This window comes from Astatotilapia calliptera, chromosome 3, assembly GCF_900246225.1.
Source record: "Astatotilapia calliptera chromosome 3, fAstCal1.2, whole genome shotgun sequence".
Lineage (NCBI taxonomy): Eukaryota > Metazoa > Chordata > Actinopteri > Cichliformes > Cichlidae > Astatotilapia > Astatotilapia calliptera.
The window spans coordinates 35,684,704-35,698,587 of record NC_039304.1 but is presented as its reverse complement, the minus strand read 5'-3'; the positions used below and the strand labels follow the sequence as shown (position 1 = coordinate 35,698,587).

At 38.7% G+C, this 13,884-nt stretch overlaps 1 protein-coding gene across 7 annotated transcripts; it reads left to right on the top strand.

Moving 5' to 3' along the window:
* Positions 1-877: 877 nt before the first annotated feature.
* Positions 878-10,660, top strand: casp7 (caspase 7, apoptosis-related cysteine peptidase). 7 transcript variants are annotated; one of them, XM_026163121.1, is made up of 7 exons: positions 878-1,015; positions 1,403-1,521; positions 4,851-5,002; positions 5,093-5,221; positions 7,148-7,323; positions 7,522-7,720; positions 7,867-10,660. In XM_026163121.1, the coding sequence occupies exons 2-7, from the start codon at positions 1,406-1,408 to the stop codon at positions 8,091-8,093; spliced, it is 999 nt and encodes a 332-aa protein (XP_026018906.1). In that variant the 5' UTR covers positions 878-1,015; positions 1,403-1,405; the 3' UTR covers positions 8,094-10,660. The 7 variants fall into 7 exon arrangements, with proteins under 7 accessions (XP_026018906.1, XP_026018905.1, XP_026018908.1 ...); XM_026163120.1 differs by having other exon boundaries at positions 1,400-1,521; XM_026163123.1 differs by having other exon boundaries at positions 879-1,015; positions 1,400-1,521; positions 4,854-5,002; positions 7,582-7,720.
* Positions 10,661-13,884: the final 3,224 nt, after the last annotated feature.

Genomic DNA, 13,884 nt, shown 5'->3' with positions numbered 1-13,884 from the left:
TTTTCTAATGGATCAACTGTTTTAGTCTAAGATACAGTAGGACTTCTTGTGCCTTTTACAATTTCATTACAATAAGAATAGAAACAGGAGCAGAAACAGAAATACTCTGTTAGATAAAATAATTTTAAAAATAACTAAATAAGCTTGAATTACTAGCAACCAAGATACAGAAAATAACAATTAAATGACTTGTGTAATAGCCACAGATAGAATGGATCTCTTGGAGTGCTCAGAGATCCTTTGGGCCAATGAGGCTGTTGCTGTGTGTGCTGCAGTGACCAATCAGAGAGGCATGTGTCGGGTGGGATAGATTGCCCATGATGCTGAGGAGTTTCTTCAGCATCCTGCTCTCACACCTCTACTGGAGTCTGACGCTCCACTCCCAGAACTGAACCAGCCTTTTAGTTTGTTCATTCTGCTGGCATCAGCTGCTTGCACTCTGCTGCCCCAGCTCACATAGAAAACCACACTTGCCACCAGAGTAATAAACATAGACTGATATCGAAGGCTCTGAGCTTCCTTCCATTTGTAATTTAGGGCAACATTAAACAAATTAATATACATACCTGGCATAGATTATTCGCTTTATGCTGTATTATTATGTCTTCACCGGCCAGCACAGAAAAAAAGCCTTAATTTACGTTTGTGGATATAAATTTGATCAATATGCTACAGGTAAATGCTGTCACGAATATTTCTGCTCCAGAGCAACTAAAACCTTTCCCATTTGGAAGAGAAAAAAGATAAAGCAAGATTGATTTATGAAGGTTTCATAAATCAATCTTGCTTTTACTGCATCCTTTATTGTTGTTGTTGTTATTATTATTATTTGCAAACAACTAGTCGTTTTTCTCCTTTCAGAAAACAAGTGTGCCAAGTGTGCAGGTAGGAGGGACGCAGTGCTGTGACGCAGTTACGCAGTCGCGAGAAGTCAAACCGTACTTTCTCTTTCTTTCACAAGGAAGAAGGGACAGAAACTCAGAAGGAGACACTTTGGAGAACGAAAATAAGTCAGGTAACTTTAGTGCTACAGCAAAGTTCACGTAACACAGTACGATTCAGCTTAACTTCACTCCTGTGTATTAATCTCTTTAGGTATACTTAAAGAAAATGAAAAGTTTATTTATGCATTTTTAGCTAAGTCGCTTTTCTGCTACATGCTAACCAGACATGAAGCTAACAAGTCAAGTTGAATGCCTCAATGTGACAAAGTGTTAATAAAAGCAGTCTAAATTTTGCTAGCTGTCCGTTTTCAAACCGTTGAGGTGGGACTGAAGAAGATTAAGGAAGTGAGGCAAACTTGTCTCAAAATAACGCCAACGTGTGGTTAGTTTACACCTAATGTAAGGAAAGCAGTAGGTTAAGTAAACCATAACGTTATGTTCGATTTGTGTGCTAGAAGAAGATGGCTGGATACGCCGGTGAACCCTCTGAACTTGGAGAGGGTGGGGGAGATGGGCCGGTGACAGACGAAACAGACGCCAAGCCTGACCGCAAAGGGAGATTTCTGCTATTTGGGAGGTGACTTCCTTTTTATTGCTTCTAAACATGAAAACCAGTTAACCTTCGAGGGAAAAAAAGGTCATAAGTTTGGGCCCTAAAAATAAACTCAGTATAACGCAAATAATCTACGTACTGTAATAATATAGGTATTAAGCTGTGGGTTTTGCTTTCATTATTATTCCCTCACTCATTTACAAGGTGTGTGTTCATTTACTGTGGTTGTATCAAGATAAGGTACATGTACTGGACACTTTGTTAGGTACACCATACTAGTACTGGATTGGACCTTTTTTTTTCCCCTTCAGAAGTGCTTTAATTATGGAAAGGTGCTTGAAACCTCCCTCAGAGATTTTGGTCCATATTGACATGACAGCATCACACAGCTGTGTAGGAGATTTGTTGGCTGCACATCCATAGTGGGACTCTCACTCTGCCGCATCCCAAAGGTGGACTGAGATCTTGGGGATCATCTCAAGTTCAAGAAACCAGTTTGAAATTATCTGGATTTGTGACACAGCACGTAATTGTGTTGCAAGAAGCCGTCAGGAGGTTATACTGCAAGCATAAAGGGATGGTTAACATCCCTCAGATAGGCTGTAGTGTTGAAGAAATGTTAAGCTGGTGAGCCAGTGTGAAGGTGAGAGATGCTCTTCTACCTAAATTGATTGTTACGAATGTTATCAGCTTGACGGAGTCTGGCTGACCTCATCTAACCTCGCTGGATAGTTTCTCTTTTTTTGGACCTTCCTCTCTAAACCCCAGAGACTGTCGTGTGACAAGATCTCAGTAGATCAGTAGTTGAAATACTCGGACCGTCCCATCTGCTACCAGTAACCATGCCACATTTAGTCACTTAAGTCACCTTTCTTCCCCGTTCTGATGCTCAGTTTTGAACTTTAGCAGATCATCTTGACCATGTCTACATTCATAAATGCACTGAGTTCCTGCCATGTGATCGGTTGATTAGATGTTTGCAATAACAAGCAATTGAGCAGATGTACCTAATGAGGTGGCTGGTGAGTGTGTAGTTTTTAAACCATCCTATCATCTGTAGCAAATTCTATGTCTGTTTTAATTTGCTTATATTTTTCTGGGGATATTGTCACCTGTTATGATTTGTTTGTGTTGGATGTGCAAACTTTCTTTTCTTTTTTTTCATGGTTCTTCCACATCTGTATATGCTCCACAGATCTTACAGTACACACGTCATAACACATAAACATAGCAAGCAAGCTCGCACTTTGCATAAAATTAAAAAGAAGGTTTTTACAGAATAGAATAACAAAAGTTATAACAAAACTCTGTTTCTGACTGCTTCAGTATTCCTGTAGATACTATTAGAATTGGTTTGCAAGTAATTTGTGGCTCGTCTTTTTATTTCAATGGTAGTCTTCTGTTGAAATTTGCTTTATTATTCTCTAATTTAGAAAAGAAATTAAACCCAAAGTGTATTGATTTAAATTACTCAGACATGTATTTGCTCATTTTCTGAAGTAAAACTATTGTGGTGATTAAACCACTTCCACATAGGATTTGTGTCCACAACCACACAGTTATTTTTGGACCACACACAGCCGAGCACTCTCAGTAAGATCCTGGATTCAGTATCTGAAGGTGACTGTGGTTTCACAGCTAATCAAAACCTAAAAAAGTAGACTGTAAAAATACCCTTGATTTTACACAGCGACCTGGTTTTGAATAGCCCAATTAAGGCAATGGGTCACAGAACATGAAATCAATCTTAAGTCTAATTCAGGGACAGGGGTCAGTCCTCAAGTGGCTTCTCAAAATTAGACCATAGCTGAGGCCAAAATCATTCAAAATGTGCATTCATTATATTATGGAGTGTGGGCCTTTTAACAATATGCAAATTTGTTTTGTAAACTGATCACTGACACAAAGAGCTGTTTATTCCAGTCTTACTCACAAGGTGGCACTCTGGACCTTTTTAATGGAGAAGTATAAAGTACGGCAGCTGTGTTTTCCCTCAGACACTGGTAATCAAGCAAAAAGGCTCTGCGCTCCGTCTGGAATTTAGATTCTTACCCAAAAATATCAAGATAGCAAGCAATAGAAGATGTAAAAAATACTATATTAAGGAATTATTAATGAAATTCACATTCATTTATTAATCATTTGTAGTGTGCTTTGGTGTTCATCAAAGGAATATCTTCTTGGAAAGAAATATTTTCTTTATTTACTTATTTATTTAGTTGCCTTTTGTCACAAGTGTAGATAACAAGTATGAAAATCCATACAGGTAGATTCTGTACCTGTCAGCAGAGGAGCTACTTGTTGCCCTGTCTGACCTCAGCAGGGAGAGCGAGGCACAGGGGCCATGTGTGAATAGGCCTTTAGAAAGCACTGGTGTGATGGTGAGGTTGCTGACTCAGGGGCCTCACAGTGCGCCGCCCCAGTCAGGTCTCCATCCAGAACAGAGAGCATGTCAGTATCCTAGCACACAACCAAAAATTACGCTTCCAGGTTTGGAGAAACTTGTTTTTTTGTGAGGGAACAAAAGACACAAGACGAAAGCAACGCATTTCAGATGCAGAGTGGCGTAGCGCTTAATGACGAACCCAGGTAAGACAGACGCAACGGCCTCCTATTCCGCTCGACTGTCTTCCTGCTGTACCTGCAGTGCCCAGGGTCTCAGCTCTTTGCACAGCCTCGTGCAGTTGTTTGGTACAGTTGGCACAATTTGGAAGTGGGAGGGGGCTAGAAAAAGTTCTGGATCACATGTTTTTTTTGTTTGTTTTTTTCTAATATGGCTGGGCAGCCTGTGAGTGAGCACGCAACACTGTTGGTACACATTGCTGTGCATTGTTCCCATGCTTGAGTAAGCTGTTGACTAGGCTCTTCTGGAAAAAGCCTTGATTTTGTGAGTCCCTAATGGGTCACTGTTGGCTAAGCTATCTGGATGGATATTGTAAAGAATGGAAATATGACAGGTGTGTGAGAATTACCACTCGTGGAGGATTTCTTCTTGCTCAGTATAGATTGCTGTTTTTATGATTTTTTTTTCCAATTATCTGCGTTAAACAAAAATGTTCTAGTTTCTCCTTAAATCTTCCTTTGGATTTCTGCAACCAACTTTGGCCGTGACTTTAATGCCTTATTTGGAAATGTATGTACCCTTTGGTTTCTAAGTAAGTAGTTCGTGTTGTTTTCAGTTTAATGTGTGTTACTTGTTTTGAAAATTTTACTTAAGGATCATTCATTTGTAGTATTTTTTTGTATTTAAATAGACATCTCAGCTGCAGGAAATTTTAACTGAGAGAAATTTGACAAACTGTTTTAGCCGTGCAATATAATATAACTGTTTTTTTATTGTCATTGTATAAAAGCAGGAAGAATAAGGATGGCCAGACGCGGGAGCAGGACTACTCTTCTGAAAGCCATTACAGAATTGTTTCACCAACATTCCAGTATAAGATGAGCCACCGGCGAGTGGGAAAGTGCATCATCATCAATAACAAAAACTTTGATGAAAAGACGGGTATAGCAAACCTTACTCAAACGTATAAATTCAGTTTGGCTCAGTGTTATTGCATATTGAGTTTGTAATGTAAGCGTTCTTTTTTGACAGGGATGAATGTACGCAACGGCACGGATCGAGACGCAGGCGAGCTTTACAAGTGCTTCAAGAACCTGGGCTTTGATGTCATTCTTTACAACGATCAGACATGTGAGAAGATGGAGCGTCTTCTCCGAGAGGGTAAGTCATGTCATATAGATAACGAGACTTTTCTTTTTTTTTTTACATTTTTCTTTTTGTTGTGATGGTGTTTCATATTTAATATTTAGATCCAAATGTAGGCACATATTTTCTTTTGTAAGCCACTGTAGTTGACGGAAGGGTTAGCAGCACAAAGGGTATTATTTAGTTACATATAGTTATATACTAGTAATCTGGTGCCTTCTAATGTGTAAAACAGGGAGGCCTTTGGTCATATACACCCTCTTTGATCTTTTGTGGGCCCGCGAAATGAAACTTCCTTCTCTGTCATTGTACAGATATTTAACTACACATTTAGTCACTTAGATATTTTTATATTAGAAAAATGAGCACAAGTTCAACATTGCGTGTATGTTTTTCAACATGACAAAGAAATGCTGCTTTAGTAGATGAAAGAAATGTGTCAGTATGAGTCTTAAATTGTAAGAAGCAAATGTGTAAAATTACAGAAATCTATTATTTACTTACTTAAGTGAAATATGAATGGTGATAGGGAGATCTCTATCAGTAGGAAAACCTGTAAAAAGTACAAAACTTGTGCTCTCCTTCACATTTTTCAAAGCCATCCAGTAGAGCTGTTCAATATAATGATATCGGATGACGATATGAAAATGTCTATCGTTTCATTTTACGCTATCGTTTGTTTTGTGGTGTCGCAAAATAAACCGTTTACGGCAATATTTTTTCATCGTTTTGATGGTCACTGTAGTGGTTTTATTAATTTCCTAAAGTTCTCACTTTCTCTTATATTTAAAATAACCACACTACGGATGGACAAGCCACTATTTTTACGCGTTGTCATTAGCAACGTGTGGCGCCACCATCCTTTGTTTATTTTCCACATAAACCTTTCACAATAAAGCTGAAGATCCTGTTGAGATTTTTCAAAATAAACTGAAATGATGACAAACTAAAGGACCTGTCAAAACAAAGTGAGGAACTTATTTTTTAAACGAGGGGCCACCTCTGTTGCATGGACATGGTTTGGTTATGAAAAGTCTGACACGGACCAGAAAACTGTACTATGCAAATTATACAGGAAACCAGTCCCCACCTCACACTCAAACAAGGCTCTTCTACCTCCTATGCTAGAATCATGTGAAAGAGTACGGAGAACGTTTATGTCAGGTGCTCAAAATAAACCTTGGACTTAAACGTTAAAACAGGCTTTTCTCAGCAGCACGCCGTGTAATAAATACTCATAAAGAAAATGCCTAAAAATGTATAGTTTCATGCATTGGTCAAAACACTCGACTCCAGTTACACGACACCCAGCTGAAAACACTTCACGTAAGCTGAGTTGCCTGAGATTCACATAATTTACAGAAAATGTAACATTTTTCTGATATATATCGTTGTCAGGACGATAAATGTCTTATATTGGGATATGAGATTTTTGGTCATATCGCACAGTCCTACCATCCAGTGGCCTGGATTAAAGTCTTCCTTGGCCTGATTCTGCCTTATGTTAGACATCCCTGTTGTAAAATGACCAAGATGTGCAAGTTTAAATTAATAATTCTTGTTTCTTAACAACCACCACTGGTATAAAAGTAACACATCCTACTACTAAATTTAGCCAGATGTGTCTCTAATCAAAGTAACTGGAAGTCCAATAACCAGGTTTTATGATCATAAGACTATATGAACCTGTCATGTCAGTGATGCTGATAAATTTCTTCTTATAACAAAGGGCTCACTGGCATATTAAATATTTTGATGGGCTGCATTATAAATCATTCTTTATCAGTTAAATATATAACTTAGCTGAAATCTCAAATTCACGCTAAATAAACTTCAGACGTAACTATTAGGGACTGACTTTATTCATTGATCTAGACAGGTTTAACAAGGCCTGAGTCGAGCTAGGAGTTCAGTGTTTGTTTGTTTGTGTGTGTGGTTCAGCCTCGGAAGAAGACCACAGTGACAGCTCGTGTTTCGCCTGCATCCTGCTGAGCCACGGCGAGGAAGGAATGATCTACGGCACAGACGGAGCCATGCCCATCAAAACGATGACCTCGCTGTTCAGGGGGGACAAGTGCAAAAGCTTAGTGGGAAAGCCAAAACTCTTCTTCATCCAGGTGTGCATGGTTCATACTTGATTGTGTGACTAAAGTCTTTTATTGTAACAATAGCAGTGTTAAGTTACAGATTTGTGTGAACTTCTATTTGCTACTTTTCACCCAAATGGGCAGTTTGAACAGTTCTTTGCTGTGGAAATAGGTGAATTTGGCTTATCTCAGCTTTTAAAAACAGTTAATTTTGAATTGCTTCACCAGGTCATCGATGAGAAAACTACTCAGGATCACAATGAAATGTCATTTCATTTACTTCACCAGGCTTGTAGGGGTTCAGAATTTGATGATGGTATACAGACAGATTCAGGTCCACCAAATGATGCCCTGGAGACAGATGCAAATCCAAGACATAAGATCCCCGTAGAGGCTGATTTCCTCTTTGCCTACTCCACTGTACCAGGTAAACCTGAAATCCCAGTTTAAACAACATATTTTTCCTTACAGTAAAATACAATTGGTATATATATAAGTGGAGAAGCATATACTGAAGAGTTTAGTTTGACTGATTTCTAGTTTCATTGCTCACTAATGATGCTTATTTTCCAGGATATTACTCATGGAGGAATCCTGGGCGTGGCTCCTGGTTTGTACAGGCGCTCTGCAACGTCCTGAACGAGTTTGGAAAACAGCTGGAGATAATGCAGATCCTGACACGGGTCAATTACATGGTGGCCACCAGCTTTGAGTCCTGGTCTGAAGACCACCGCTTCAGTGAGAAGAAGCAGATTCCCTGTGTGGTCTCTATGCTGACAAAAGAACTGTATTTCAACTGACTGCCGATCCACCTGACTGTACTGTAATGGTGACACAGACTGACCGACTGACTAACTAGACTGACTAGACTAGACTGTTTCAGGTACTGATTAAGCAGTCAAAGCATTCAGGGATGATTCAGGCCTGGCAGGACGCTTCATATTTCATGCACATATGACATTTTGCATGTGGACTTGGGGCCGAAAAGCACTACATGAGAAACAAAAACATTACAGTGGCACACGGCGTTCATGTGTTGATAGTGAAACTTCTTCCTCTTCTTCACATTCTTCCACTTCTTCAGAATAATGGTGTCACATTTGATCTGATCTTCGTTGACAGGCGTTGTGAAATATCCATGTTATTCTACCAGCCCAGAAAATTTGCTGCCAGGTTTTGTGGGTTTATAGAATCGTCTATACGTCACACCATTTCCAGCATTTGCAGTAGATGTTTGAAGGGACTGAACCCTATGAACACGGGAAAGCAAGGATGGGCAAAAGTTGGCTTTTGGTATTATACGACTCCCAGTGGAAAGACATCTTGTCATTTTGACTGATCTAATATGATGTGAAAAACTAAATTAAGCCCCTTTTAAGATTCATTAGGCAGTTTATAGAAATCTTCAGTAGGAAACTGAAATGAGTGATTACTAGAACTTTGATTGCTGTAGGAGTGTTGAGGGACCTGCCTTCATTACAGACCCTGTGCAATGAATTGTTAAAGAGAAAAATGTGTTTTAAAATGACTTAGATCATTTTCAGCTATCTGTATTTTAAAGTTTCTACTGTCAATTGTCAGAAAAAGAGACAAAAGAAAAGACAAACAGATTAGAAACATGTCAACCCTCTTGCCAAAGGCTTCTTGTCTCAGCCTTCCTAGCAAGTTTTAGTTTGTAGCAGAAAGCTGGTATCCTCAGGTTCTTTAATGTCCACGAAGTGGGTAAATGTCATGTTAATTTCATATCCATAGTGGTTAGGAAGATGTGATTGTTTGCTGTGTAATGATTAGTTCAGTGAGGTTTTGGGTCAAGTGCATAGCATAGAGTCCGCCCTATTAAAAACAAGGACCATTTTACCACTGTTCTCAATGTAATGTTGAAGGCTTCACTTCTTTAAACTCAAATAAGTTAATCTATGCACCATTATGCAGTCAAAAAACTGTAATGGATTCTGCTTGTTATCTTTAGAGTTCTTCTTCAATATTTTTACTAAAGAATGAAATAAATGCTGTATGATTATAACACTAGATAGACAAAAGAATGTCCAAAGCTGTGTTGTAAATTTGTAAATATCATAGTCTTAACTTGAACTCAGGTTAAGACTATGTGCCTTAAGCACAAATGCCAAATCATTTTACTGAATACATTTATGTTCTCTGCTTATACACTACACAGTAGTAAACTATCAGTCTCATACCAAATCTCTTTTATTCATTTTTTTAAACTGTTGCTATGCTTTCCTTATGCAATTAGGACATATAACCACCACAAGAGCTCATGACCAAGACACCAAAGACCCTAAACTCCCCCAGTTAGGGTATTAACTTGTCCCAGACCTGAAGTGGGCTCTGTACCATTTAAAAGCATGGCCTCTGACTTAGAGGGGCTGATTCTCATTCCCATCACTTCACACTTGAGGGGTCGAGTGTGAAGTGATAGGTCGCTCTACGGGTCGCTCTGCATTCCTGCCCTTAAAGATAGGTGGAGTAGAGCCACCACCTCTTCATATAGCAAGGAACCAGTTGCCCGGGGCAAACCCAGGACTCTGGGGAGATTACATCTCTTGGCTGGTTTGGGAACAACTTCGTGTCTCCCAGATGAGCTGGAAGAGGTGGTGGGATGAGGGAAGCCTGGGTTTTCTGCTTAGAATGCTACCCCTGCAATCTGAACTCTGATAGGCGGCAGAGAATGGATGGATGGTACAGACAAATTTCTAAACAATTTAATGAATTAATTAATTTGTTTCAACTTAAACAAAGTTTGTTTCTGCAGATAATGTGTTATTGAGTGTTTTTAATTACAAAGGCAGCTATTACTGACATTCTGAACATACACACTCCACATGTCCACAATCTCGCTTTTTCTAAAAGGTTTTTACCATAATTCATATAACTGCATGTCTCAGTACCTTAGAGGGGGAAGTTCAGCAGTTGGTTTCATTTTGTTTTAGCTTTTTTATGCTTTTTTAATTAAATAAATATATTTTATTATTATTTTTTTTTTAATCAGGATGGTATTCCCCATCCGTGTCCATTGTACCCACAAGTGTTAAATCTTCTCAACACATGGATCTGTGATGAGCGATGTAGTGCCTAACCTGTGCCAAAAGGAGTTTTTGCTCCGCTTATTGTGGAATGGAGTTGAAAAAGGGGGAAAATGTGTTTAGGGGTAGAAATTTTAAATGCTTTCAGGTTTTAAATGCTGTTGTCCTCAGGAATATATTTGAAAAGATTTGGGAAAATGAATGACTGAATTCATGATTTATTTCTTTTTTATTTGGGGCAATACATTATTTAAACAACTTCAAAATAAAGAAATGCTCATGTAAACAGTTCATTGTATTAAACTTACACACTTTATAATGTAGTGAAGTCTGTATCATTTGTCTTGCACATTTGTAAACAGACCCCATTGAAAACATTGTTTTTTGGTAGGATGGTGCTTACATACATACAAACATATTATGAAGTCACTGGGTATTTTTAAATGTTTCCATGTGTTTCACTCAGTGCTCACTTAAAATTTGTACTTGTATTGGTAAAAACATTCCAGGATCAGAATGGATATTAAAGTTTTTAAAAACATTTCTCTCATTGTCATCTTAAAAACATTTTTTTTTTTTTTTAGGTCGTGAATGTCAAACCATAAGACCTGCAGACCAGCAGTGCCCTAGCAAAGTCTAATCTGGCTCACTGAATGGGTTTACTGTATAAGCTGTGAAAAACACAGAGAAGGAGGGGCTCATTTTTGGAGCTTTTGTATTTCCCGCTAGGAAGCATGACTTATGTTGTGATAATAGTTGTTCACTTTGCTCATTTCAACCAAGCCAAAGATCTGAATCACCTTACTGATAACATCATGCCTGTGGCATCCTATAATGAGATTTTTACCGTAAGTCAATCTATGCTGGAACATCTCTTTGAATTATGAAAACAGTTGGTTAAAAAGCGGCTGAACTACTAATATCATATTTTCTGTAAGACAACTCGGGTGATTTTTTTTTCTACTATTTTCAGGTTTGCATGTGTGTGTTTAGTCCATGAACTAAAATCTGCAATAAAAATGAAAATAAACTCTTAACACTGATGTATTAATCATTCAAACCTAAAAATAAAATAAAAATCATTTAAACTGTAAATGCAGTAAAACCATACCTGGATAGAAAAACACACAATGGAACACTATCAGTCATGGATTGGCCTCCCCAGAGCCTGGATGTGAAAGTTATTGAACCAATGTGGGATCATCTTGATAGAGAACGGAAAAAAAGACAGCTAAGACCCTAAGAAGACCTCTGAACGTCCTTCAGGAAACCTGGATAATGATTCCTTTAGAGCAGCTGAAGAAATAATGAGAGCATAAGAAAGCTTGCTTAAGAAAGTTGAGGCTTTATTGAAAAATCAAGGTGTTTCAAATATTGACTTTCAAGCTTATTAGAGTTGAACAAACTTCCACTTTTCCTTTGCCTACTTAATTTTACCATGTATGTTTGCATGTTTCGATAAATTGTTGCACTAATTGTTTAATTGTTGTTTCAATAATCCTATTACATCACATACTGGTTATACATACCAAAGCTTATTTAACTCTAAAGATATGTAAGCTCTGGTATGCATACACGTGAATGATGGTAAACAACATGTGCAGTAAATCTAAAACAGAAATGCTTTAAAAATTACTTCATACTAACATAGACTTGCTTGTAATCAGGGCTGCGGTGCTGTATCAACAAAGTAAACAAAGCAAACGACTCACTACCGGTACTAGTCCATAGCCCGGGGGTTGGGGACAGGAAAGGACAGAGCAGGTTGTACCTGCTGTGGAGGCTTAGGTCGTTTGGAGTGAACGGCCCACTCCTAAAGACCTTCTATGACTCTGTGGTGGCCTCTGACATTTTTTACAGTGTGGTCTGCTGGGGCGGCAGCATCTCTGCAGGGGACAGAATGAGATTGAACAGGCTGATCCGATGGGCCAGCTCTGTTCTAGGATGCCCTCTGGACCCAGTGGAGGTGGGGAGTGACAGGAGAATGGTGACTAAGCTGTCATCCCTGCTGGAGAACATCTCCCACCCCGTCCAGGAGACTGTGACAGCACTGAGCAGCTCTTTCAGTGGCAGGCTGCAGCACCCACGATGTGGGACGGAGAGATTTCGCAGGCCTTTCCTCCCCACTGCTGTCAGACTCTACAACATGGTGTCTGCAGAGGCCCACAGATGTGCAGACAGACACACACACACACATCCCATACACATTTGTAACTGCCTCCCTTTCTCCTTGATGTGCAATGGCACATGTTTATCTCATTCTATTCTATTGTTTTTCTCTTCTTTCTCTTAAGTTTTCACTGTTCGTGTACTTTCTGCCGTGACCAAAAATTTCCCACGTGTGGGACTAATAAAGGTTTATCTTATCTTTTCTTATTTCTGGGTAAACTCATAGCTTGCAACATCTTTTCAGTGACAGGATCGTAAGATCTGATGAACAACAATAGACTGATGTAAGACTTAGAAGCTGTTTAATCTTGAAGTCATCCATTTCAGTCAGGTCTGGATCAGCCAGTTTCAGTGTCTTAGAAATTCCAATTTCACACAAAAGAAAGAGATTAAAGAAGTAATGAAAAGCTAAAGAGGTGTTTTTAATATCTGTCAATCAAAGTTCTAACCAGAGGTTTCTGCTTTGAGGTTTAATCTAAACACTGGATCTTGTTAGTCAACTAAGAATCGATTTGTCATTCCACTGCACCAGGAAATGCTCCATTTGTTTTCAGTAAGGAAAAACAGGCTGTGCAGTAAATAAAGTGGCTCAAGGTACTGGTAAACACCACAACTTGATTTTCAGGGTATTCTCCCCTTTCGGTATTTCCCCCAAAATATGTTTGGTATGTCTGGGCACTCTGCTCTGTTAAAATATTGTACTGTAGGTACCTATTGTGTCACATGTGAGTAATATATACCTCACACAAAGAGGTTTTGAAGCAAGCTGTTACCTCAGAAAATGTGACTGTTTCTAGATCCTGTTAAAGATATATCAAAGAACATATGATAATGCTATTTAATGCCAGTGAGAGAGATATACATTGAAATTCAATGGCACAAGCTGGGCTCTTTACTTTATGTCTACCTGAATATTACTTTCCTCAGCAGTGATGTTGACCAGTTTCTAGCTCCTCTGTGGCCTCGGGCCATCTACAATTCACTTTGCGTCATCCTGTCTCTTGTTTATTTGATCCTTTCCTGTTCTAGTCTTTATCTGAAGTTAAAGTGGCCAAGGATTTAACACCTGAGCAGATTACAATTTCAAGAACAAGTGTAGTGAAATGTCTTGGATAGAAATCAAACTGTAGGCAGAGCTTTGTTTTCAGGCATGCCAGGCACTAAATCGGTCACAGTGATAAATGTTTGTGCAAGAAAAGGAGGCCAGTTCAAAAGTTCATAACATAGTGTAACATCAAAGAAAAGACACTAGAATGAGGATTTATTTAGTTGTTTATTTATTTTTGGTGTGAAGAAGAAAAACATTATTAAACAAAACATTGTTAAAATGTTTCACTTGCAAATATCTTTGTGCTGAAAACTAAACTGTCAATGTATT